The sequence below is a fragment of the Rattus norvegicus genome, chromosome 7 (genome assembly GCF_036323735.1).
Source record: "Rattus norvegicus strain BN/NHsdMcwi chromosome 7, GRCr8, whole genome shotgun sequence".
NCBI lineage: Eukaryota > Metazoa > Chordata > Mammalia > Rodentia > Muridae > Rattus > Rattus norvegicus.
In genome coordinates, this window is record NC_086025.1 from 111,756,950 (window position 1) to 111,783,715 (window position 26,766).

Genomic DNA, 26,766 nt, shown 5'->3' on the forward strand with positions numbered 1-26,766 from the left:
TGGGCACCAGGGGAGGGGAATGGAGGCAAAACTCCCTCGCTCTGAAGAGCAAGGTGGGGGAAGTTCACAGGGACTCTAAGGCAGGACTAAAGCCAAAGCTGCCCCCAGGGATCTAGAATGCTCCCACTGCCTACTAATTTGTCAACTTAGGTTTTCCATATCCTGGCGTAGCCTCCAAAACCCTTCTGGTTTGTAGGTGTTTTTAGAAAAATACCACAAGGGGTCCCAAGGCTTGCAGAGGCCACCTGTAGCTGATTTGCCTAAAGGCCACATGCTGACAAGTGGTGCTTTCTAGGACCACCCAGCTCTGTCTGGCTCTGGGCACACACATGCAGGGACACAGTCATTGCTCCTTGTGTCTGCCTCCCCCAGAGAAGTCAGGGAGGAGGATGTGGAGGAGGCCAGGCCGTTCCTGGCTGAGACCTGAAGGGCACGTGAGAGCTGGCCAGGAGACAGTGGGGTGCGAGCTTCTCTGGCAGAAATAAATGTCGTGAGTATTATCAGAGGCTTGTGTCCGCAGTTCTGAGAAGCAGTCGAAGCTGCTTGCGAAAGGGCACTGGCGACTTCCTCATTCTGCTCTCTGTTTCCTCCAGATGGGGCACAAATAAATAGGAAGGACCAACAGCTCACTGCTACTTGGAGGCTCCCGACAGAGGCCGTCCATTCCCGCAAGTACAGAGGTAAGTGTCCTGTTTCCTGATGCCGAGCGAAGGATGAGCTCAAAGTAAGGAGGTGTGGCGGCCTCCAGGATGGAACAGGACAGAGTAAGACAGAGCTGGGGTGGTATCTTCCTCAGACCTGGCCGCTCCAGAAGGACTAGGTCTTAGGCTCCAAGGCGATTTGTAGGGGAGGGGCACCCAGGAGTATTCGAACTGGATACAAAGTTGGGGCTCTGGGAGGGTTAGGGTTGGAGTCTGCTCTGGGGCTTTGTCACTGGAAGTCTGGTGACAAGGGGACTCCCTCGACAGCTTTAGCAGGGGCTAATAAGCACTGTGTTTCTTCTAACTTTGCCACCCATATGTTACTTCTGTCCCTGTCCTGAGCTTCAGGTCACACATCTGTGGGACAGGGTGAGTGGGAAACATAGCTCCCTCTGTCCTCAACTAGAAATGGAGGAAGGGAAGAGAAAGAGGGAAGGTAGAGAAAATTTACCTGTAAGGATGAAGAAGCATTGGGAACAGAGCCACAGATGTAGAACCTCCCTTGGTACTGGGTATAATTTGGCAAGCCCACTTGGGAAGGACCCAGATTACCCAACTCTCTCCCTGTCACTCTCTCTGTCTCTGTCTCTGTCTGTCTCTGCCTCTGTCTGTCTCTGCCTCTGTCTCTCTCTTACACACACACACACACACACACACACACACACACACACACATGCACACGCACACACTCACCATACTGTGCTCCGAACCACCACGGATGATTTGGGTTTGAGTTTTGTCTGCTCTGTATCTAGTGTGCCAGCAGATAGGGGTCTCATCACATAGCTAGAGACCTGTTCCTCCCAGACAGGGACACAGTCAGCCCCTCTTCTGACAGAGAGCATGACCACTGCCATGTCTCATAGCTTATAAACACACCTGTTCATATGCCCCACATGCTGTATTCCACAGGTCACATTTTAGCCATTGTTTGACAGAAATCTCCTTGGCACTTTAAGCAAATAATTTACTTGAGATTCAGGCCCCTGCCTCTGCTCAAACTCAGCACCTAGGGCCTTTGAACCTAATTTGGCAATGAAAAGAAAAGCGACCTTCGCCTGTTCCTCTGTAGCGCTCATCTCCCCCTCGTCCTACTTCTTTCTTAAGCTTTAAACGAAGACTCCTTCTCTGTCTGCATGGGCTGAAATGCCACGTCAGACCCTACCACCCGCTGGCTCTAACAGAACTTTAGCTGGAATCTAATGTCCGGTACTGGAACCTGAGGGGCATCAATGAGGTTGTCCCCCTCACTTGCTGCTGCTGTCTCCACATCTAATCCTAGATCTCCCTCCTCCCCTGGTGAGTCCCCGGGGTCTTCTAGACTCTGTCTGTCTATACTGGAAATTTTAGTAAGTCACAAGTTCCATGGGGCTTGGACTGTCCCTTCACCTGCTGGGTCCAGCGATACTTGTTCTCAGTCTCTATTTACTACTTACTGGTGGTCTGGCCACACTTCAGGAAGGATGCTGGTCTCCCTTGCTTTTCCCCTAGTCTAGTGGTTCTCAACATGTGGGTCGGGACCCCATTGAGGTCACATATCAGATGTCTTATGTATCAGGTGTTTACATTATGACTCATAACCGTATCAAAATACTGAAGTAGCAATGAAATAATTTTATGGCTGTGGGTCACCACAACATGAGGAACTGTTTTAAGGGGTCACAGCGTTAGGAAGGTGGGGAGCCATTGTTCTAGACCCTCTTGACCAGGGCTCATGATGGCATTGCTCAGTTTCATGTGTCTAAGGACTCTCCTCATCTGCTTTCTGCATGACCTCTACATGACCCTGCATGACCTCTACATGACCTCTACGAACTTCATCCTGAAATTTTCTTTAGCAATTCCTCAAATCCTGAGTTTCTTTAGCAACACTGACCACAATGCAAGTAGCCTGGAAAAACAGCTCCTTTGATTTAAACATTCCTAGATCACATCACACCATGCAAAGCAGGTGACCCGAGACCCCTTACACTTGGGCATCCTTCCTCTCCCATAGCTCCCCTCTGTCAGTCTGGGGCCACATTCCAAATTATAAAAGGATCCATCCATTCCTATGGCACCAGTTTTTTATTTTTGTTTTTGTTTTTGTTTTTGTTTTTCTGTAAGAAGTTGCCTCTGTTCACAGCGACTGCTCTCACTGAAACTCTCAAAGCAAATTTGATCTGGTCAGTTCCTTCACTACCAGGCCTTGAGCTACTCCCATCATACGAGAACATTATAGAGGGTGAGTGCCTGGGTGTAGGCAGGTATATGCTGGTATGCATTAATGTGTGCTCACATGTGCGCATGTGTGTAAGTGTGCGTGTGTGCATCTGTGTGTGTACGTGTGCGTGTGTGCATCTCTGTGTGTGCATGTGTGTACGTGTGCGTGTGTGCACATGTATGTGTGCATGCGTGTGTGTATGTGTGCGTGTGTGTGTGTGCATGTGTGTGTGTCTGTGTGTGCGTGTGTGTGTGCGCGAGCACACATGCCTGCATTTCTGTCCACACCTGGGATTGGCTTATAGTCTCACCATGCAAGCTTCTAGGACTGACTGTAGGGTTTTCCCTCCTCAGAGGCCCTGCCAGAACATTCTTGCATATTCAGATTCTAACTTAATTAAGTCTCTATCTGGTTTCTTTGTAGTTTCGCAGTGAATAAACCTTTGTGCTCGCTCCTGGCAACTCTCCCCCGCAACCCCACTGAACAGTTTTGCTTTTATTGTGTGGAGTTATACATAACCCAGTACTGTAGGAAAGGGCACAAGTTCATTAGTGTCTCACACCAAAGAAAGGCACACAAAGACACAGACACCTGATTTATTAGCAGTTAGAGTAATCCAGAATGGTGGATACTGCAAACGCACTTCTGTGACTAGGTATATGTTCAGAAGTGGCGGCTTTTAACTTATCCAATCCAATCTGGGCAAGGAACACAGCATCCTCTGCTGAATTAGAAAGGTTCTGGATTGAGGAAATTCTACCTTATCTGGACGTATTTTTGAGGTCACTCAGAATGGGAGGAGCTCAGAAACCTGGGCTTATCACCCACTGCTTGAAGTTAAGGAACATTTATAGACAAATACTGCTTACAGCGTGTTGTGTTTGCGCACCACGAAAAGAACAAAGACCCAGAGCAGCCCTCCGGCAAGCCACCTAAGTCCGTTCTAAAGGGTGCCTACTGGGAAATGTCCCCAGAATTTAGATACAGGAGCAATGTTCGAGCATCAGACCCTTCAGACAAAGAAACCAACCCCAACTGTCCAAAGTAACCAATACCATACGGGCGTCCTGAGGACACCTCTGGCTTGCCACTTAACCAGCAACTCACCCACTCCAACAGTCCTTCCGTTAGACACGTCGGCACTCACCGCTCACCGATGTGTGGGGCCATTGCTCTGGCAGAGCCCCCTGGCTCATCATTGATCTCTCTCCTCCTTTCACTTGCTCTCATCCAGCTGAGGAAATCTTTCCTCTCAGCACCACATTTTCTTTCCCGGCCTTCTGAGATCCAAGAGAGGATGCGACTCACTCCAGACAGGCTGTCTTTCTCCAGAGCCCGAGCACCTGCCATTTTTACTGACTCCACAAACCCTCCTCCCTTTGTTCACGCACCTACTGGAACGTTCCCACCATGCCTTTCCCAAGGCTCTCTCTCCACTCTGTTTCTGTCCTGGTTTGGCCACATGTTCTCCGTGAGCCCATTTTACTTCCCCTGCACACCAGAGCACCTGCGGTCACCAGTCCTTCAGTATCTCTGACTGGAGTCAAATCCCAGAGTGAAATATTAGTTGGAATTGTCCAGTCCCGCTGAAAAAGCACCAGAAGGCGACAGCCCCCTAGAAGTCTTAGTGTACAGGATGAAGCTTCCCTTCATGTGGCTTCATTATCTTTGTCTGCAAGGTTGTTCGTCCATGCACTCAGATTTAGTTATGTATATATCCCCGGGTTCCATTTTTCTCTGTCAAGTGTAAGACGTCCTGTGTGATATAAAGTATTTCTATCATCCACCACTGTTTTGTTTGCTCTGTGTACACGATCATGGCTACATATGTGTGCATGCGCATGTGTCCTCCCTTAGGTGCAGAATACCTTCTTTTTGAGACAGAGTTTCTCGCTGGCCTGGAAATCAGTAAGTAGACTAGGCTGGTCGGCCAGGAAGCCGCTGGCATCTGCCTTTCTCTCTGCCTCCCCAATGCTGGGATCAAAAGCGTATGCCACCATACTTGGCCCTTTTCATGTGGCTCCTGGGCCTTGGACCACGTGTTTGCTGACAAGCGTGTTGCACACTAAGCCACCTCGCCAACCCTTGTCTGTTGGTTTGCGTTTTGTTTTGCTTTGTGGTTTCTGGTTTCAACGTTTTACTCAACCCCTAAAATTAAAGATGTAGTTTTAATGCTCTTAATGTGTTAGTTTTGGGTTTCAGATCTTTAACCTTTCTTGAATTTGGATATAAAGAAACAAGTTAACTTGGATGCACGGTCCCATCGTTGACTAGAAGCTACCAGTCAGGAGCGTGCAGTCCCGCTATGCCTCAGTGGCTGGAGACAGCCATCCAACTTTCCAAGTTCTGACGCACTCGGTTATATAAATTATTGTTTCGTATTTTGCTCTGATCACAGTTATTTATTAGCAAATGCTCGTCCCTCTTCTATTCTACCTCTTGGGATTCAGAATCGGCTCGTTCAGGGCATGAAAACCCCTTCTCTATCCTTTACCACCATCTCCCTGAGCCTCAGGATTAGTCTCAGCACGCTGACCCCTGGAGACAGAGGGGGGACTTTCTCCCGTGCTAGCATTGGCCTGGAGGGGCAGTCCTAGTCCCCTCCGGCTCTGACACTGGCCTGAGTATCAGGGGGACAAACTCAGGTCATCGGAAGGGTTTGTACCTTAAACATTTCCATGGCCCTGTCAAGTAAATTAACCCTGAGCCTCTTGCTGTCCATGCACTGAGTGGACGTTTGAGCACTTCCCTTGCCAAGTGCTCCGTTCGAGGCCGCCAATGCACACTTCTTTAATAAATCTGGGTCTGAATGGCTTGTGAAATGGTTGTTTGCCCTCTCCTTGGGCATATTTCTTCATATGCTCCAGGAATTTGGGTGTAGAAACATTTCTGGTTTCCTACTCTTCTCCCTCTCTGCCACCCCCACCCTGCCCCTTTTCTCCGAGTTCCTCCTGTCTCTATACTCACCCTTCATCTTCAAAGACTAGTAAGCCTAACAAAATGTTTTCAGACAGGGGCTCACTGTGTTGCCCAGGCTAGCCCCAAATTCCTAGTCTGAAATAATCCAGCCTCACCCTCACTAGCAACTGGAATTGAATGCACGCCACGGCCCTGACTCAATCCTTATGGTCAATGCCCCCTCCTACTTATATTCTGTACCAGTACTTGGGTTTAATTAGCATTTTTGTGTCCTCATAAGGCTGGGCAGGTCCTCAGCCAGTTTTCAGTTCTCCTCTTACCCCCCCTACCTCCGCCCACTTCCCCACCTCATAACCACCTCCCGTCTTAGTCATCTGAGCTGTTGCCTGCCTCTTGCCTCTGCTGTGTGCTTACTTACTTTTGCTTCATGCAAAAGGCAAATCTTCCCTACTTGACTGCAAGGCACGCGTCTTCCTCTGTCCCCATATGGCATTCTGTCTTGCTTCAAATCTGTCTTTCCTGAAAGCATGCTAGAATAACTTCTTTTCAGGAAATATCTGAATATTTCTTCTCCGTCTTCATGTAACCAAACTCTTTGGCTGACCTTTGAATGGCAAAGAAGGCTTGGTCTTTTAAATTTATTCTGTGTGTTATTGTTTATGTGGGACAAGACACAGGTGTCCCACAGCATGGGTGGCGGTCAGAGGATAATTTTCTGGGCTTAATTCTCTCCACTGTGGAATCCGGGACTTGAACTCACATATTCAGACTTGTCAAAGACTTCTACCTGCTAAACCATCTCCCGGCCTCCTTACTGTGTGTTTAGAAACTAGGATCTTGTCTCAGAAATTATCTGCCAAGGTGACCTTTGTCCTATTGGAGGTAGCCTGCTGTGTATTTCCTTCTGGAGGCTCTCGGATTACCCTTCTGTTCTTGAAAGACTGAATGCTCACATTAGCACACAAGTGAACGCTATGCTGGGTGGGAGTTTAACCTTGGTCTCTGCCCCTTACTCAGAAGCACCTCCTTGAATTGAGTTTTTCCCTCTTGTTTCTTGATTATCGGAGAGCCATCTTCTTTAAATCCAGAGGGCATTTTCAGCTGTATTGTAATCGAATACAGAAACTCTCGTGGACAGTGCTTAACGCCACAGGTGTTCCGTTTTCCCCCTGCACGGAAAGAGACACACAAAAGCCGACCTTAGGCTGGGTTGGTTACCTCAGAAGGACAGGAGGAAGCTGGATTCTCTTCCAATCACATGTTCCTTTCCTTATGATCTGAAATGACTACTGGAGTTCCAACCATCATTTCTGAGATATAGGAAGGAAAGGAAAAGTAAAGACTAACAGACTTCTTCCCATGTGAGTCTATGCCTTTTAAGTAGTCTTTGGAAAAGATACACTCAGGGCTTCCCTTCACGGCTCCTTCGACAGCATTTAGTCATGTGACCATGCCTAGGGGTAGGAGAGAGTAAGAAGTATTATTACCTTTAATTCCTGTAAAATGAGCCTTAAAAGGCAAGGGACCTCGAGGCAGCTGGCACTGCTGGTGACGAGTAGCTCTGTTCCTCTGCCCTCTGCTTGGTCCCCTTTCCAGTGTTTCCACAGTGTTCTGGAGAGTGTCCCCTGTCTTGCCCTTGTCCTTGTCCCTGTCCCCATCTTTGCACACCCACCTCAGTTGGGCGCTTGTCTGTGGTGTCCATTCTGTGACCCCGCCCATCATCACACCGATTTTCTAAAATCCTGGGTCTCCTACCTTAAGACTTCTTGGCTTTTTGTTTGTTTGTTTGTTTGTTTGTTTTTACAGCAGCAGCCTATGTTTAAATAGCTCTCAGCTCTGCAGTAACCAAGGGCTTGCAGGCTCAGAGATCCAACTTTTCCTGTCCCTGGGCTCTGTCTGGTCAATAAAAGCATGTCAGAGCAGTCTGAGTTGGGGCAGACATAAGACACGTCTGCCGCCAATGATCAGGAAACACAACCTCTCAGGGAAGCAGGGTTAGAGAGGGCGGCTCCTCAGCCAACCCACCTGGGCTCAGTCCCACCTGCCTCACGCAACTATGGCACGGTGGGCCCATCACTCCACATCCCTATACCGTTTCCTGTCTGCAAAGATTCTAACAGCTGTCTTGACCAAGGTGCACTGATTTCCGCAAAGCCCTCTGCACACTTCCTGACTGAGCATTAAACCTCAGTCAGCTGCTAGCATCGATTCTCTGTGTGTATTTAAAGACTCTGCTCGAGATTTTTTTTTTTTTCGGAGCTGGGGACCGAACCCAGGGCCTTGCGCTTCCTAGGTAAGCGCTCTACCACTGAGCTAAATCCCCAGCCCCCTCTGCTCGAGATTTTTGATGGCTCGGCTCCGTTATCTTTTACAGTAGATGATAACTTGTTCTCCATGATTTCAGTTAGGGACTGAATATTCACATACCCCAAAACTCTTATTTTGTACCTACATCCCCAGAGGGAGGGTACTGGAGACAAGTATTAGTCCTTACATTAGACATCCTAGGAAGCTCCCACAACGGCAACAGCAGTGAGAAACCTGGGCAGAAGAGGCCTCATCTAACCTCAAATCTGCATGTGACTTGACTTTGGCCTTGCCACTTTCCAGAAATTCAAAGAAAAAAATGTCTGTGGTTTTTATGAACCATGGTGGTGTTTTGTGACAGAAATCCTCCAAGATGAAGACACTGGTCACTGGTACAACCCTTTCATTTCCCCTTGCTCGGTGTCTGTTGGCTTTATGAAAGGTAGGCAGCTGGCTGCAAAACCCTTTCATCTCTCTATGTCACAGAATCCTCTGGTGACTTTGAAGCGTAGACAGCTCAAGGGCAAAGGTTTTGTGCGATTTAGCATGTAACTTTTAAATTAACCTCACATATGGGGGGTGGTGTGAGACAGGGGGTTGGGATTTGCGTGCGTTGTTATTCAATCATCTCAGCTTTTTCAAAGGGAATATTCCATCATTTTACGCTGCTTACTGGTTCCTCTTTCATTCACACTGAGCATTATTGAGGTAAAATAACACTTGTTCCGGTCAAAGGGTCCAATGACTAGATAGGTAAATGACTGATAGATAAGAGATAGGTAAAGATAGATAGATAGATAGATAGATAGATAGATAGATAGATAGATGATAATAGATAAATAGATGATAGGTGGTAGATAGATGATAGATAGGTTATAGATAGGTGATAGATGATAGATTAATAAATGATATATAGATACATAGATAGATATATAGATACATAGATAGATGACAGACAGGCAGATAGGTAGATAGATAGTGGATAGATGATAGATTATAGATAAGTGATAGATAGACAGATAGATGGTAGATAGATACATAGACAGATACATACGTACATGCAGGTATACATACATACATACAAACATGCATGTATACGTACATGCATACATACATACATACATACATACATACATGGACAGGTAGCTGATATGACATCGATAGATAATACAGGCACATGGATAGATACAAGAATGGATAAGCAGATGTGTACATACCTAGATGAATTATGTATAGATATATAGGTAGATGGATGAATTGATAGAGGGGTGATAGTTGAGCAGATGGTGATGTTTCAAATGCCTGTAGGGAGAAGGGGTCACAGCACTGGCTCTGCTCCTCTGGTACTTCCCAAGTGAACTAACTCAGTGAAAGCAAGGAAATCCCCAGGCTTCAGAGAAAGGGGAACTGGGAAGCAGAGGGACCTGCGGGAGACCTGATGGTAAACTAAGCAGAGGTGGGGAGAGCACCAGGCTCTGCCCATGCTCAAGAAGAAGGTTGGGTGGGTGTGCACAGAGGCAGAAACAAGAGAGCGATCGCACCTAGGCGTGCCCCACCGCCACCGCCACATCCATCAAAGATGTGGGTCTCTGCTCTTCTGTGGGGTCTGGTACAAGTTAGGAGCGGCTTCAGTCTCATCTCTGCGCACCGCACTGTGGTCTGAGGAGACACCCACTGCCTCAGAGGTCATCAGTCCCATCTCTTCTATGCTTATGCTGTAGCCCAATGAGACTTAAGTGAAGGGAACAGTCCCAGGGCACCACGCATCAGGACCTCTTCTCTGGGTAGTGGCCACATGGCATCAGCAGTGTCCAGGGTAGCTCTCAAGCTTACACATCTCTTTGCAGCACCAGAGGATGCAGACTAGCAGTGAAGAATCACAAGACCTGTAACATGAGTGCGGCCCAACCCCCAGCCAAGCTTTGACACAGAACCCCAGGACAATGAGGACACCACCCTGCCCATAGCTTCCTGTGCAGCCACCTAAAGTGCCAAAATGGACCAGCACATGGCATTTATCTGGGGGCTGTGCTACATGGCCCTGGTGGCTCTCTGCTGGAGACACGGGGTGACAAAGGCAGAAGGTAAGTCCAAAGACCCTGCCTTTGTCTCCCTTGTTAGTGTTGAGTTTGGTAGGAGCTGTACCCACTATAAGCCCAGAAGCTCCCAGAATCCCCTGCAACTGCAGCCATTGTGTCCAGTTCTGGATTTTCCTGTCTCTCCTATATTCTGTTTCTCCTTTAGGGTTCCCCTGGCCCCCCTCTTCCCTGTTCTTCACGATCATCCTTGCCTGGAACATCCAGCTCAATGGTGTCCCTCTCTACCCATATTACTCAATGCATCCCCTAAAGCCCCGTTCCCCAAATGAACCAGTATCTTCTCTGCCCATCCCCCAGACCTGCTATTCCTCTAAGGATTTCCAGGTCCCCTAATCCTTGCTCTTGCTCTTGGGAGCTTTGGCCTACAGACCTTTCCTCACAAAATCTCTAGCCCTCTCCTCTCCTCTTCTCTCCTCAGAGGCCCTGTGGGATACTCTGGAGGCTCCTGAAGCCAGAAGGCTGTCCCCAGTGCCCCATGAGCTTCCTCCATGACAATGTAGGAGCCACTATCTCTTTACCAAACTCTAGAAAGAAAGGCCAAGACTTGACAGGTCAGGACCCTGGAAAGGGATACGCCAGCTACTTCTCAGGCACTGCTGTGTCTGTCCTACTGAGTGACACCTCAGGGAACAGGGGCAGGCTTAAGCAATGCCCTACACATAAGGGTATGTGCAACATAGTGGCTTCATGGCAGAGAAGCCACTGGAATCTCATGCTCCTGACAGAAAGGAAGAGTCCTCAGCAGGGTCTCCAACACAGCTGCATCAGGCTCAGGGCCCTCTACCTGGCCACTTAGGCCTCAACAGGAAGCTGGAGACCAGGGTTTGTGGCACATGCCCTTAATCCCAGCACTCAAGAAACAGAGGCAGGAGGATCTCTGTGAGTTTGTCACCAAGTTTCAGGCAGCCTGAGTTACATAGAAAGACCCTGTCTCCAAAAAAAAAAAATGAGTTGTGGGACAGGAGTGACAGGGACAGGGGACACCTGAGCTCCTGAAGGGGAGCTGGTGCCTCTCCTGATTCTCTGCTTCTCCTCCACAGAAACTGTCCCTCTGAAGACTCTGCAGTGCTACAACGACTATATCGAGCGCATCATCTGCAGCTGGGCCGACACGGAGGACGCCCAGGGGCTCGTTAACCTGACCCTCTATCACTGGCTAGACAAGTGAGTGCCACTGAGCACATTGGTGCTGCTGGCCTCTTCTCCCCACTGTGTGGTCAATGGTTGCTGCCACCAACCTGTTACCCTGCATGTGTGCTACACCAACATCCCCACACCTACAGCTGCTGCAGCTCCCGGGCCTCTCCTGCCCTGAGCGCCCTGTCTCTCTCCTCCCCTGCTCACCAGCCCCTCCCCCCCGGGGAGCTGCTGGTCTCATAGTGCTCCTGTCCCCCAGTATTTCTTGCCTGAATGCGCTCCCTCACGACTTGGTTATCTCCAAGGGATCTCAAACTGGACTTGTCACTGAGAAATACCCGTAGCTGAATGGCCAGGCCTGAACTATCTTCGACCAACCCACCCAGGATGACCTCCTGTAGCTCACCTTGACTTGTGGTCCCCTTGCTGTGGTCTCCTGGTGTCTCTGACAACTCTTTCTGGTCTATTGGCTTCCCTCTCCTCTCATGTCCACTGGAGAGAGCAAGACCTGTAACTGTAGCCCTGGCTTCCTATCTCTACGCAGTCTTTGGAGAGCTGGTAGGCAGAAATTCTCAGATGAGGATACCGGTTCCAGCACAGACTTCCCTGCCTGCCAAACAAGTGCCTCTCCTTTTTATTTAAGTGATCCATTTCTCCGACTCCAAATGCTATAAGCCAAACTCTACTCTTGCTCTGGGGACCGTCCTGCCTCTCCTGTCTCCACATCTCATTTTAGTAACCAGGAAGGGATGACAGCTTGACAAAATGACTGGGAATCCTGGTTTTAAATGTTTTCTACCTCCTTCCCTGCTCCTTAGTTAACACTACTCAGTTCATCTCCCAATAACATGCAAGTCTGACCAATTTGGACGCCACCATCCAATCTCCTCACTATCACCAGGATGGTGACATCTCACTATTCCGTCATCCCAACTTCAAATCCTGCACCAAAACAGGTCCCTTACTTCCTCAGTCTCAGTCCCTGCATGTTTGCTACTTACAAACACAATGCAACCTACATTCCTTGCAACCAGACCCATGACTATTTTGCTCAGGGACAAGTCTTTAGGGCCAGGGAAAGGACAGACTGACAAGCAAGACAAACTAAAGATGCCAGGGAGGGAGTTGCCAAAGAGCATTCTGTGCTGACGTCACGAGCGTGGGAATTCAACAGGGACTTGCGGAGAGGTTGCTTTCAGGGCTTTGAGGTAGTTACCAAGTGATTATGTTTCAGAGGGATCTGGGTTTCGAACACAGAGCTACAATCATATGAAGGTCGCTGGCTGTCCTGGGTGCTGCAGCCCTAGAGGGAAATTACTAATCTGTAAGCTTAGTGAGCTTTTCCCTTCAGTTTCTTTTCTCAGGAATAGTAGCCTTGCAGGTAAAGATAGAGAAAGGGGGAAGAGAGCAGATAAAGTTCACCGAGAGAATGATCTTGACCTATTTACAGGTCAGAGTTGCCGTGTACAGTGAAACTCACTGTGAAGACCAAGAACAACACATTACAGCAGCATGGCTGCCCAAATTAGTGATTTTTAAAGTCCACTAGAAGTCTCTGAAGTTAGGGGCTTTTTAGGCTCCACCAGGATTGCAATCAGATCTCTTGTGATGGGGCTCAAGCAAGCTGATTAGCTAGATAGACGTTAGACTGTACACACATGCCAGTCTATGCATCCAGCCACAGGCCTGGTGGCAGCCCCAGGCACTTTGCCCTTCCTGAAGTCTGCCTGTTTTCCCCACAAGTCCTTGGAGAGTTTGGTTAAACCATGCATGAAGTGAGTCCGTCCTTACTCCTCACAGACACATCTAGGCTCCTCATCCTTGCCTGCTTGTTGTAGTCAACATTTTCTAATGACAATATATCACTTAGAGATTGAGCGTGTGCCTGTTCCCATCAGGATGCCCATTGCATGGCCAAGTACATGTGTGTGTGTGTGTGTGTGTGTGTGTGTGTGTGTGTTGTGTGTCTGATATCTGTGTTGTATGTGTAAGTGTATGTCTTTGTGTATTTGTGTATATGTGTGTGTATGTGTGTATATGTGTGAATATGTATGTCTCTGTACATGTGTATGTCTACGTATGTGTGTGTCTCTGTGTGCATGTGTGTTTGCCTATTTCTGTGTGTCTTTGCAAGTGTGTTTGCATATCTGTGTTGTGTGTGTAAGTATATGTCTTTGTGTATTTGTGTGTATATATGTGTATGTATGTGGTTTTGTATGTGCATGTGTGTCTATGTGTGCAAGCATGTGTGTCTCTGTTTTTGTGTGTGTCTCTGCTCTGTGTGTCTCTCTGTTTGCATGTATATACTCTGTGTGTGTGTCTCTGTATGCATGAGTCTCAATCTCTTTGTATCTATGTATCTGTGTGTTTCTCTCTCTCTCTCTCTCTCTCTCTCTCTCTCTCTCTCTCTCTCTCTCTCTCTGTGTGTGTGTGTGTGTGTGTGTGTTGTTCCTTGACAGACGCTGACACTTTGGATAAAAGCAGGCACACAGTAGAAACTAATGAATGTTCACCGACAGGAAACAGCCAATGTCCTGTGAGCTCAGTGAGGACCTCATGTGGTCAGAGTGCCCGTCATCCCACCGCTGTGTGCCTAGAAGATGTGTCCTCCCCTATACACAGTTTTCCGTCTCAAAAGAAGACTACTACTCACTCCAGCCGGATCGTGATCTGAGTATCCATCTCGTGGTTCCGCTGGCCCAGCATGGTGAGGAACTGGGGTGCTGCCCAAGCAGTGTGTGCAGGAGTGGGCAGGGTACTGGAGATGGGCTAGAGTGAGGCTAGATTTGGGGACCCTGTCCTGGGGTTGGAACAGATGTGATGTGAGGCCTCTGCCCAGGGCTGCTCCTGTCCAAGCCGCTTCTGCCACCTACCAAGCAACCACGCTTCCCTCCTGGAGGAGCCATGCCTGTGACTCCTGTAGGACTTCCCTCCTGGAGGAGCCATGCCTGTGACTCCTGTAGGACTTCCCTCCTGGAGGATCCATGCCTGTGACTCCTATAGGACTTTCCAGGTGTTTCTCTGCTGTTTTGGTCCATGACTGCACACCTTGCCCTATTGCTGAGGCTCCAAGAACCACAGAGGTCCCCTGAATACTACCGTGGAGCAGGGATGGCCATGATAGGTCACATAGTCAGGCACTTTCCATGCTTCCAACCCAGAGCCAGGCTCCTCACCACCCTCTCTGAACCCCAGAGAGTGCAGCCGGTTCACGAGGCCCGGTGCTACAGCACGATCTTACGTGGTGTCAAGGATCATCTGTGAGGTTTAATTGGTGTGACTATAGCCCACATGTCACCAGCACTTCAGACTATCGGAGAAACTGTGGTTTGTATTGTTGGTCTAAGCCCCAGCAGATGTCAGACTCTTGGGGGGACAGTCCTCTTTGCCCACCAACAATGCTAGGTTGAGTGCTTTCATCACGTGATTGCTGCTGGTGTCTGAAAGGGTCCCTTCTCCTGGGGGCTCAGGGGTACAGAATGAAGATTTAGGAGCAGAGCCAGCTGCCACATGCAGGGAGGGGTCAGAAGGCAAAGGACTCTGGCAATCAGGAAGGGCTTCCCAGTAGAAATCAAGGAGTTTTGTATCCATGTCCTTACTTTGGGAGGATCACAGAACCAGAAGCAATTCTTAGGCAGGAAACCACATGTGCAAAGGGGATCTTGCAGGGGGAGATCTGGAGAGAGTGGGGCTTGCTGGATATACCTGTCATGTTCATTGTATTCCGGGAAGCATCAAGTTCAAAAGGCTGGACAATGGCGGGGAAAACATGAGACACAGACAGCTGCATCTCTAGCCTTGAACTAGGGAAGGGGGACAGGGAAAAGATAATCTTAGCCTTGTGTGACAAGACAGACATAGGGGTTACAATGAGCAGGCACTGGACAAGAAGGACAAAAGACTCTGTCTGAGGACAGGAATCCAAGAAAGTCATCAGCAGGGACTACCCTTATGCTGAGTGAGTACAGTCAGTGGCAGGCACAAGAGAGGGAACCCACTGGTTCACAGCACCCTCTGCTGGGCAGAAAGCATCAGTGCACAGCAGGGCAGGAAGAGGCCAAACTGAGTTGAATGTCCAGCCTTGTAAGGCAGAACTGCTGTCAAATCTGTAGTTTGTGGGATTGGAGCCTGAAGCTACATGGGGGTCATCCAAAGTGGTACCCAGACAGCCAGGCTGCCCTCAGCCCCCTCAGTGTGCAACCCCTATAAACATTCTGTTTACCTCCCTGTAGTGCAGCCACCACCTCCCAAGGACATCAGCATCAGCCCCTCTGGGGACCATTTCCTGCTGAAGTGGAGTGTGCCCCATGGGGATGCCCAGGTCTCTCTGCTTTCACAAAAGGACATACAGTTTGAGGTGGCTTATAAGCGGCTTCAGGACTCCTGGGAGGTAAGACCTTGAGACATCTGTGCCCACCCTCATAGGATGGCCTTTCAGGCTCTGCCTTCAGCCCCCCTATCTTCACAGGATGCCTCCAGCCTCCACACTAGCAACCTCTGGGTCACTCTTGAGCCAAAGCTCTTCCTACCCAACAGTATCTATGTGGCCCGCGTGCGCACTCAGCTAGCCCCAGGTTCGAGCTTGTCCGGAAGACCTAGCAGATGGAGCCCAGAGGTACACTGGGACTCTCCGACAGGTAATGGAGCTGGTAGGAAGTGTCCCTATTAGGATCCCACAAGTGGAGACAGTCTAGACCTCAGTGAGGCTCCAAGATCTGCCCTACCAGGTCATCAGTGCCTCCCACCAGACCTGTGTCCCCGGTACTCTATCTGGGCCACTGTGTCTCACACACTCTTGGCTCTATGACAACATATATGTTTGTTAATGACTGCTAGTCAGTCATGACTGCAATGGCAGCAGCGTAGACCTGTGTGTTTACAAGTGCTGGACTGTGGGTCACCTATGTCCCTGAGTTCATTTTAACACTCAACCTTTAGAACTGGTTCACCTCTTCCAGTGGGGCAGAGGTACCTACCTGGTTCTTCCCAAGCTGGGGTCACACAGCGGGCAGGCTCAGAGCAGAGTTGGGCTGATGTCCACAGCCAGGTTCTGTTGCCCATAAGGACCTCTTCTCTGTGAGCAACTCAGTGTCCCAACCAACGAGAAAGGGTAGACCACTAAGGGAGGATGTATTCACACAGGGGACAAGGCCCGGCCACAGAACCTTCAGTGCTTCTTTGATGGGATCCAGTCCCTCAACTGCTCCTGGGAGGTGTGGACCAAGGTGACTGACTCTGTTTCCTTTGGGCTCTTCTATAGCTCCAGTCCCAAAGCTGGGTGAGTGTCCCCTGTCCATCTTGTGTGCTTCTTATCCCCACGACTGTTCCTCTTTGCAGTGTTAGCTGGATCTGATTCCCCCAACCCTGCTCTCAGCTCAACTGTACTTCCCAGGGAGAAGAAATGCTCTCCAGTGGTGAAGGAGCTGCAGGCCAGCCGCTACACCCGGTACCACTGCAGCCTAAATGTGTCCGACCCCGCTGCACACAGCCAGTACACCGTCTCTGTTAAGCGGCTGGAACAAGGGAAGTTCATCGAGAGCTTTAACCACAGTGAGTTTGCCCTGCCTCTGCATGAGTTCCCAGTACTCTAGGGTCCATGGTGTCACCCCAATAAACACGGGACCTCTTTGATTTCTTCACGTTTCCCACTTTCAAAGATGTGCAGATTTATCACTCTGATAAAGTGATAAAATGACAAATCTTGGATTAGGAGTATGTCTCGATGGGTGAGAGCAATTGATGGATGGGCATGAGGGCCTGAGTTCGAATCCCAGCACCCACATAAAAAAAAAATCAAGCATGCTCAGATGCACCTGATAAGAGACAGGAGAATGGTTGGGGTTTTCTGGATACTCACCTCGATCTGGATTCAGTGAGAGATCCTGTCTGAAGGGCACAGAGAAAGGACAGAAGACACTCTTCTCTGCATGCCTGTGCGCAGGCCACCATACCCACATGAAGGCGTATGCAACAGAGAGAGGGAGAGCCAGAGAACAGAGATGGAAAGAGAGGGGTGGAGAGAAAGGTCATTTTAATGTGTTTCTACCGTCTTCAAGGAGACAGGGAAGCCACAGCCAGCTTGTAACTCATGCCCCGCTGCAGAATTGTCCGGCCTCAAGAGTCTCACTTGGAACCTGCTCTCCTTCCCCCGGTGCTTTCTCCCAGCTGCACACCTGCCCCTCCCCTGGACCACCATCCTCTGATAACTGTCCTTTCCCTCTGAGATTTCCAGGCTTCTCCCTCAACTCATGTTCACAGTCAGCTCTCTCTTTTACTTTCATGCCTGAAGGGAGTGGGTGACACAGATAGCTTCCTTACAGATCTATGTCCCACCTTCCTGTCACGTGACAAGGAAGTCTTTCCATCCCACCCATGTCTTCTTTGGCAGCCAGTCTTTTATCACCTGAGTTCGTGCCCAGCATTTTTCTTCCTGGGGCCCTTGCTCCAGGAAAAGGGAGTCCTCTGATGCAAGGGACCCCTCTGTGTATTAGAGTCATGCACGTATGCCCTATGAAGTCACAAGCTACGAATCTTTGGTTTTGATGGAGATAAAAGGCACTAAGAGCCTTACTTTAAATTGCCCACGTCTCTCAGAATGCGCATCAAGGCTACCTGAGAAAGCCTGAATGTGTGCCCATGTCCCAGCTGTCATAAGTTCTCCAAGTGGGCAGCGCTGTCCCCAAAAGTCTCCAGCTTTCTGTTTGGCCACAGTGTGATGGTGAGATGGTGATTCAGGCTTGTCTGCAGGCCTGATACCGCCGCTGTGTAGGGGAGACTTTTAGAATGGTAAGGATTTGCCAGCCCATGCTGACTTCAGAGTCACTGAAGCAGCAGAGGGGTGTGGCTACCACAGGACAATGGAGACACAAGCTCTCCACTGCCCAGGTTTTACCTTCTCCAGACTCTGTTTTCCCATGTGTAAAATGGGGAAATGAAAGGACCTCACAGGGGAAGGGGAAGATGGAGTGAGGGAGTTCCCACAAAGTATATGTGTTGCCCAGGGCTGGAGCAGTTGTTGGATGAAGATCATGAAAACCATGGCTGCTTTTTTCTTTCTTTTTTTTTCTTTCTGTATTTAAACACTAGCAGGGAAGCACTAGCAAGCTTTGGGCCACCCAGGCTTACCTCAGGGGCTCCCCGTCTCCCAGGGACCAGTGTGAGCTAACACTGTGATGTGATAATAATGGGCATTTGCCTTGGTTACTTTTTTATTGCTATGACAAGACATCATGACCAAGGCAACTTTTAGAAGCGAGTTTACTTTGGGATTATGGTTCCAGAGGGGAAGAGTTCATGGGGCAGAGTAGTGGTAACGGGGATCAGGGGCAGGAAGCTAGAGAGGGGTCTGAGAGCTCATGTCTTTTGTTGGTCGCTTGCTTGCTTGGTGGTTGGTTAGTTGGTTGTTGGATTTTCAAGACAGAGTTTCTCTCCGTAGCTCTGGCTGTCCTGGTGCTCACCTTGTAGACCAGGCTGGCCCATGTAGATCCACCTGCCTGTCTCCCATGTGCTAGGACTAAAGGCGTGAGCCAACATGCTCACATCTTAAACCACAAGTCAAAGGCAAAGTACACCTAAAAGCCCCACACCCATGCACCAGTGACACTCCTCCACCAATAAGGCCACACCTCTTAATCCTTCCCAAACAGTTCCAACTGGGGACCAGACCAAGGATTCAAACCTATGAACCTACGGAACCATTCTCATTCAAACAACCACAGAGTTCAAAGGAGCCAAAGTGGCTGGAGTTGAGGATATTGGTCCAGAGTGGAAAGTACCTTTGACCAGATTGGATAATGGGGAACACTCTGCTGTAGGGAGGACATGATAACATTCCCTGAAATTATCCTCCCTCCAGTCCAGATGAATCCTCCAACCCTCAACCTGACCAAGAACAGAGACAGCTACAGCCTGCATTGGGAGACTCAGAAAATGTCCTATCCATTCATCCAGCATGCATTCCAGGTCCAGTACAAGAAGAAACTGGACAGCTGGGAGGTGAGGTCCAGGACCCAGGGGATGTTATGGGCAGGGAGGAGAGGGAAGAGAGGACATTCGAGGGAGCCCTAGTTGCGAGGAGCCTGACCTCTGTGTCTCAGGACCCACATGGTCAACAGGTGACCGTCTGATTTCTTGATGAAAGATTCAGGCTCAGAGAGGTGACATGACACGGTCACAGGGCCAGTGCTGTCCTCGATCTGAGGGCCAGACTGGCAGAGTGGAGCAGCAGAGGTATAGAATGAAGGTTTCAAAGAATGCCAAGGCCTGGGTTTATTTCCTCCCTAGAACCAGATCTGACCAAATGGTACAGCTACTGAGGGCCAAGCTAAGGGCAAGTTCTGCCTAGCACACTTCCCATACATGCAAAGGCCTGCCACCTAGATGCAGACCCTGGGGCTCCACAGAGCCGAAAGGAGGACCAGTTAGCCAGGACTCTAACTTCAGACAGGAAGTGGGGAAACTGAGGCCTGAGAGTGGGCCAGCAGAGAGTCAGAAAAAAGTCAGTCCTGACCCCCAACTCACGGCCTAGGATCCTGCAAACTAGCATGATGTTCCTGCATAAGACAGAATTTAGGCCAAGGCAACAACCAGACAAACTGGGAGGTGGAGAAAGACTGGGCTTGGGCATGGGTGTAGCTGCCAGTGCTACCACAGTGGTTGGTTACAGCAGGCTCTGGACCGGCCACTCGGACTGGCGTCCTGGACTGGCCTAGAGATTCAATGGATCTCGCTGCAAGGAAGCAGCCGGGCTCCGGAACCTGGCTAGTGGTTCAGCTTCAGCCCATCTGCCACTGCAGGACAGCAAGACAGAGAACCTAAATCATGCCCACAGCATGGACCTGCCACAGCTGGAGCCTGGCACCTCATACTGCGCCAGGGTGAGGGTCAAGACCATCCCTGAATACAAAGGGCTCTGGAGCGAGTGGAGCAATGAGTGCACCTGGACGACTGACTGGGGTATGTCCCTTGGCCACAGCCCCGCTGTGCAGGGCAAGGGAGGCTCGAGAGCCACTCTACCCTATGTGCATCCCTGGGGAGTGGCGCTTGGTACACTACACACACTGTAAGCGGGGGCTTGGGGAAAGAGGAACTGTCTCACCATTGTTTCTCCTTTCAGCTGGGGCCTCGGCCTCTCTTTATAGGGCACATGGCTTTCTTAGCCTTTGTGGCAGCCATGATTGGTCAATCGGGGGTCTCTTGTTACCACGGCTTACAAAGCTATTTTAGTGTGCACAGATGAGTGCCTCGGGTTGGAAGGTTGGTGGGATCCATTGGTCCTGACAGTTTCCCTTCCCTTGACACCAGCATCCAAAGCTTCCCCAGGACACACGCTGTGCAAGGTTAAAGGAGGACACAGGGTGGGGGATGGTCATGAAGCATTCCACACAGTCAGCCCTGTCCCAAGGGGGAATCTCAGAGTGACAGCCAGTCTGGCAGAAGGAGGGCTGAAGCCATGAACTCAGGAGATGGGGAAGGAACTTACAGGGCCCAGGTCAAGAAGGCTAGTGTGCTGACAGAGGGACCTTCTGCGGCAAACCCTCCCATTGCCTCTGACCCTCCCTGGATCAGAGTTATGCCCCATGCTCCTTATTTCAAGACGTGCCCCCCCCGGTTGCCAAGATCAGTCATCCCCCACCCCCTGCTACTTAGGGCAGAATTTCCCCATATTGAGCATGGGGTACAGACCAGGGTTTATATCTGGCCTTTCTCAGAGAGGGCCTCCTCCCGTAGCCTGCATCTTGTGCCTCCCATCTAACGTTGTTTCTCCTTATTGAACAAGTGATGCCCACATTGTGGATAGTCCTCATCCTGGTCTTCCTCATCCTCACCTTCCTCCTGGCCCTCCGCTTTGGCTGCATCTATGGGTGCAAGTAAGTACAGTCTGTGGGCAGAGGAAAGTGGAAACCAGGCTCCCGGGGTCACAGGGATGACATAGCCGGCACACTACAACCCCCACCCTACTATTTACTCCCTGGTTTCAGTTTTCCCTCCATACATGGGCACAGAAGTGGCTGACCAAGAGGTCTCTGGGGCCTCGCATACACGGGCCCCCACCCTTCTCTTGTCTTCCAGGTTGTACAGAAAATGGAAGGAGAAAATCCCCAACCCCAGCAAGAGCCTCCTTTTCCAGGTAGGAAGGCAAGCCCTGCTGCTGGCTCCCTGTCCCGTTACTGTCACAGTGGGGAAGGGTGGGAGAGCAGGAAGGCTAGGCTAGCAGGAGGTGGGTCTTTGGTACTGCTTGGGTACCCTAAGGAGAAGGAGTCTCACAAATTGCCCTGAGTTCTGTCTAGAGCCACGGATGAAATTCAGAACATCACAGCCTCTGAGCTGGTGGGAGAGCAGCTGCAGCCAGGGTGTCTCCAGAAGGTCATTTGCTGAGACAGGAATGTGAAGGACAGAAGGACACGGCTGTCTGTGTCTCACAAAGCAATGGCCATGGATAGATACCAGTGCCATGAGAGAAGAGGCCGTGGGGAGCCGCATGACCTCCCCTCAGGAGCTTTAGAGCTAAGGGAAATCACAGCACCTTGGATGCCTCTCCATTTCTTGGAGTCAGAGGCCTGAGCTGAGTCCCACCATAGGGACGTCCTTCCCACGTATGGAGCTAATGAAAGATACCATGCGCACATACTGTCCCCCGCTGTCCCCTGCTTCCTGAAATGCCACACTCAGACACAAATGCCCTTCTCTTTCTAGGATGGAGGTAAAGGACTCTGGCCTCCTGGCAGCACGGTGACCTTCTCCAGTAAGAACCCCACTCCCCAGGGGCCACAGAGCAACCTTTTCTCTGAGCTACAGGGGTGAGTGTTTGGGCTGTGACCCTTGGGGAGCCTGTGCAAGGAAACCTCTCCATGGTGCACGTCAGGGTAGCCTGTGAGATGATAGGAGATGATGTAGACATGAGGAAGATTTTTGTCTGATTCCCAGGCTAAGGTGAAACAGACGAGGGACCAGGGCAGCTTCCTGAAGCAAGGAAGCTCATCTTGCCAAGTTACCTATGTAAGGCCAGCATTGCAGTGGCCTCCTGGGTGGCTGAACATGCATACGATAGGACTTCAGCCTGCTGTGCTCACCTGCCGGGGAGTCAGTAGCCTGTTTGGTACCCAGGCAGGAGAGAGCAAAAGTTAGGTTGGTGGTGTGCCCTGGGCACGTGATCCTTTGGGACACTGGACATACACCATGTCATCAATAGTGCTTACTGTGAGCCCTGGAAGGGGTCAGGCCTTCCACCAGAGAGCCTCACCTGCTCTGGGTAATCGTTAAATATCTAGGTCCTGCATGTCTGCCTATATTGTCCCTCACAGGGTGTCATATACACATCTGGAGGACAACGAAGTGTCACCTCTCACCATAGAGGACCCCAACATTATTCGAGATCCATCATCTGGCCCTGATACAACCCCAGCTGCCTCATCTGAACCCATGGAGCAGTCTTCCAATGTTCAAGTAGACCCACCAACTCTTTCTGGCAGACCCAGGAAGCAATTACCCAGCTTTGACTTCAATGGCCCGTACCTGGGGCCTCCCCAATCCCACTCCCTGCCCGATCTCCCAGGCCAGCTGGTTTCCCCCCAGGGGGGTGGAAGCCTGAAGCCAGCACTGCCAGGCTCCTTGGAGTACATGTGTCTGCCCCCTGGAGGGCAAGTGCAACTGGTCCCACTGTCCCAGGTGATGGGGCAGGGCCGGGATGTGGATGTGCAGTGTGGGTCCAGCCTGGAGACCACAGAGAGCCCTTCCATGGAATCAAGGGAGAGCCCTCCAGTTGAGCTGAAGGAGGAGGAACAGGAGCCAAGGGACAACCCAGTGACTCTCCCCATAAGCTCTGGAGGCCCCAAAGACAGTAAGGTGGCCTCTGAGTATGTCACACCTGCAGATCTGGTGCTCACTCTGCCCACAGAGCCCTTGTCTACCTCTCTGGGTCCCTCTCTAGAGGTCTCCTCAGCCCAAAGCCCCAGTCTCTGTCTCAAGCTGCCCAGGGTCCCTTCTGAAAGTCCAGCTCTTGCACCAGCAGTGTTTGAAGATTACGTGGAGCTGCCTCCAAGCATGAGCCAGCCTGCCAAGTCTCTTCCAGGCAATCCTGCTCCTCCTGGGCCAAGCAGCCCCGCAGTGAGCCCAGGAGAGCCCAGGGAGGAAGTAGGCGCAGCCCCCACACACCCTGAAGGCCTCCTTGTTCTTCAGCAGGTTGGGGACTACTGCTTCCTCCCTGGCCTGGGACCCAGCCCCCTCTCACCACCCAGTAAGCCACCCTCTCCGGGCCTGTGTCTCGAGACTGAGGACCTAGACAAGGACTTGTCTGTCAAAAAGCTTCCCTACCAACCCATACCCCAGGTGCCAGCCATTCAGTTTTTCAAGTCCCTAAAGCATCAGGACTACCTGTCACTGCCCCCTTGGGACAATAGCCAGCCTGGGAAGGTGTGCTGAGTCTCCCCCCTCCCAATCTCACCAGCAGCCCTGCGCCTCAGCCTGTGGACCTCAGCCGGAGCATCACCACAGAACCCTCACTGAGATGCACGCTCTTCCTTGCTCTCAGTCCTGACACTCAGCAGTACCCCACATGTGCTCTCCCTCCTTCCCTGTCCCTCCCTTTCCCCTCCCTCCATGTCCCCTTCCCCCATCTCTCTCTGCAGTTTCCTGCCTTCTATGGGATCTTCCTCCCTTTCCCTTTGACTTGTTGGAGTGGGGATGAGGCCTCTGGGGATGAGCCCTGTGTGGTCTGTTTTGGTTTTAAGAACTGCTAAGGTCGGCTTGTCCACCTCAGGCACCAATTACACAGCACAGTTCCGGCTCAGAGTAAAAGGTGTGAGCCCCTGGTGGGGTCAGACGGTAAAACTGGCCAGGCTCATGAACAAGAAAAGACATGGTCCTCTATGGTTGTCTGAAACTCCTGGGGAGCCCTGGAAACCTTGTAGAGGGCACTGGGGACCCTCATTATATACAGAAGTCACTGATGTGGACAAAGCTGGATACAGCTATGACCAGGCTGGAGGGACAAGAAGCAAAGGGGTAGGTAAAAGAGCTCATGGTGTCAACTGCAGACAAGCCAAGTTGTGAATCCTGGTCAGCACACCCAGAGACTTAGTCTAGAAATCCCTCCAGGATGCCTGGATACCTGTGCTCCCACTGACCTCAGATGAGGGCCTGCTGTGGGACTGTGGTCCTTGGAAATCACTACCCTCTTGACGACCCAGGCACAACGGCATTACGTCATTCTGTTCTCATTCATATTGTTTGCTCATGGTCAAGTTTGCCCATGGCTTTGGTAGGTGTCTTGAGCATTGGCTTGTTTGGGGAATGGGGGGAGCGTTGGGAGCAGAGTCCATGAACAATTTTGTCCCTCAGACTGTCTTCATTTTTGGATGAGAGTGAATAACTCTTTCCACATGGCCCTTTGTGAGGCACACGTCTCCCCTGAATGTGCTAATTTTGTGCAGGAGGCACAAAGGCTCCCTGCATTGCTGTGAGATGGATCGCTGAGCCCCACCTCTCTTTGGGGTTGTATTTGCAGCGGCCTTTGCTGCAAATGTACGTATGCTTCTGTTTGTGTGCTTCATGTTGATTTTAACCCAAAGCAGGCAGCAAAGAAGACCACCAACATCTTGAATGTGTTTCCGTGGCAACGTTCAACAACCGCCTATCAATGCTTTCTAAAGTGACCACTCTAAAGAAACAGACAGGAGTGGCCTCTGGCTTAAAAATGTGAAGTCCAAAATGTCTTGCATTATGAGGGAACATTGTAATAAAACGTTTACATACAATAAAACATAACAAGAACAAGGTTGTGGGCGTGTGTGTGCCTGTGTGTACCTGTGTGCATGTGTGCCTCTGTGTGTGTGTGTGTGTGTGTGTGTGTGTGTGTGTGTGTGTGTGTGTGTGTGTCTGTGTGTGTGTTGGAAGGGGGGGACATTTTGAACCCATGAATGAACTAATAGAAAAATAGAAATATAAACAACATTATTGAAGGGTTAAAAAAAGGAAATCATAATTACTTAATTTGCTACAAAAAAAAAAGGCAAAGGTATGCATAGGAAGAAAGAGTGATGGTTCTAGCACGCCACCATTCAAATGCAGAAGGATGAAATTAAATTCAGACCTTCTACTTCATATTTGTATGAAAACTAATATGTATAAACTCTAACTGTATGGATTGGGAGGGGTGATGAACACTACCCTCCCTGTATCTGGTTTGGGATCATGAGGTCTTGAGAAGGCACAAATATTACACGATCCTTCCAGGTTAATAACACCCAGCCTGCTATGTATGTCTGTGAAACACACCACAGGGGAAGAGTAGATGAGAACGTTATAAAATGTGAGTATCTGAAGCAGAAGCGTTTCACACAGTCTTGAAGGAAATGATTCTGACAGAAACCATTGCATACCACCAGCATTGCTTGTGGAGACTTCACACTCTGAAGACACAGTGACAGATTGTGTGAGGAAAAGTGAAACTGACTTTGGCCAAACTAATGGAATACGGGGGGGGGGGGGGCAAACGGGAAGGTCTTCTGTAGAATATGAGACATTCTGGCAGAACTCCTTGGGCAGTTTAGATGTGAATCTGCTGCTCAATTCTAGTATTGATAAACACTGTTTTCTGGTTGAAAGCCTTGGTGTCCTGTCTCTGAAAGAGGACCCCACCTAATTTGGGGGGTTCGTGTCTGAGATTCGCCTTCTCTGTTGCAAGATTGTCACACACCCACACTCCGGGATGCCAGATGTGGTGACCTCACACAGTCCAAGAAGACCCACTGGTCTATAGGGAGCTTGTCCTCCCTGCTTGCCAGGACAATGACTTCGGGGAGCACAAAGGAACCTGGGAAGGTCTAGGAATCAGCCAAGGGAATGCTAGTGCTCTGACTCGTAAAGAGCCTAGGTTCATTTGGGCGAACATGGTCATAGGAGGCAGGATTGGCCCCATCACCTCCCAGAGTTCCCCAATTAGATTCAGAGTAAATAGCATCACAACTCAAAGGCACTGTGCAGCAGATTGGAGATGCTGTGTGAGTGAGCATACTCAGACGCTTAACTAGAGAGTTCTAAACCAAGGGCTAAAGCCAGAATGGAGTCCCCTTTAGAAGGTCACTGGGAATCCTCGTAGAGTCCATGCTGGGTCACTTGAGAGGGATCTGATATTGGGTTATGTGGTCCCACCAATGCCCAAAGGGTTCTGAAATGTCTCTGTGAGGAGAACCCTGGAGATGGGTGGGATTATTTCTCATGCCTTCCCTTCCCTGTCACATGCGTGATTGTTGAATTTCAGGGAAAGGAAATAGGCAACAAACAGAGAAAACTTAGGCACAGACTCATGGCTGATTAAAGTGCTGGGACCAAGTAACCACTGAGGGCCCAGCCCTAAGCAGAACACAGATATCTACCATCCGTTGCTACCATGGAAGAGGGG

At 50.2% G+C, this 26,766-nt stretch overlaps 1 protein-coding gene across 4 annotated transcripts; it reads left to right on the forward strand.

Moving 5' to 3' along the window:
- On the forward strand, positions 1–25,140 carry Csf2rb (colony stimulating factor 2 receptor subunit beta). 4 transcript variants are annotated; one of them, XM_039078342.2, is made up of 15 exons: positions 1–490; positions 594–680; positions 9,978–10,214; positions 11,270–11,393; positions 13,886–14,073; positions 15,599–15,756; positions 15,835–16,003; positions 16,509–16,644; positions 16,759–16,916; positions 19,222–19,361; positions 20,162–20,321; positions 21,145–21,235; positions 21,438–21,495; positions 22,062–22,165; positions 22,670–25,140. In XM_039078342.2, the coding sequence occupies exons 3-15, from the start codon at positions 10,127–10,129 to the stop codon at positions 23,784–23,786; spliced, it is 2,691 nt and encodes an 896-aa protein (XP_038934270.1). In that variant the 5' UTR covers positions 1–490; positions 594–680; positions 9,978–10,126; the 3' UTR covers positions 23,787–25,140.
- Positions 25,141–26,766: the final 1,626 nt, after the last annotated feature.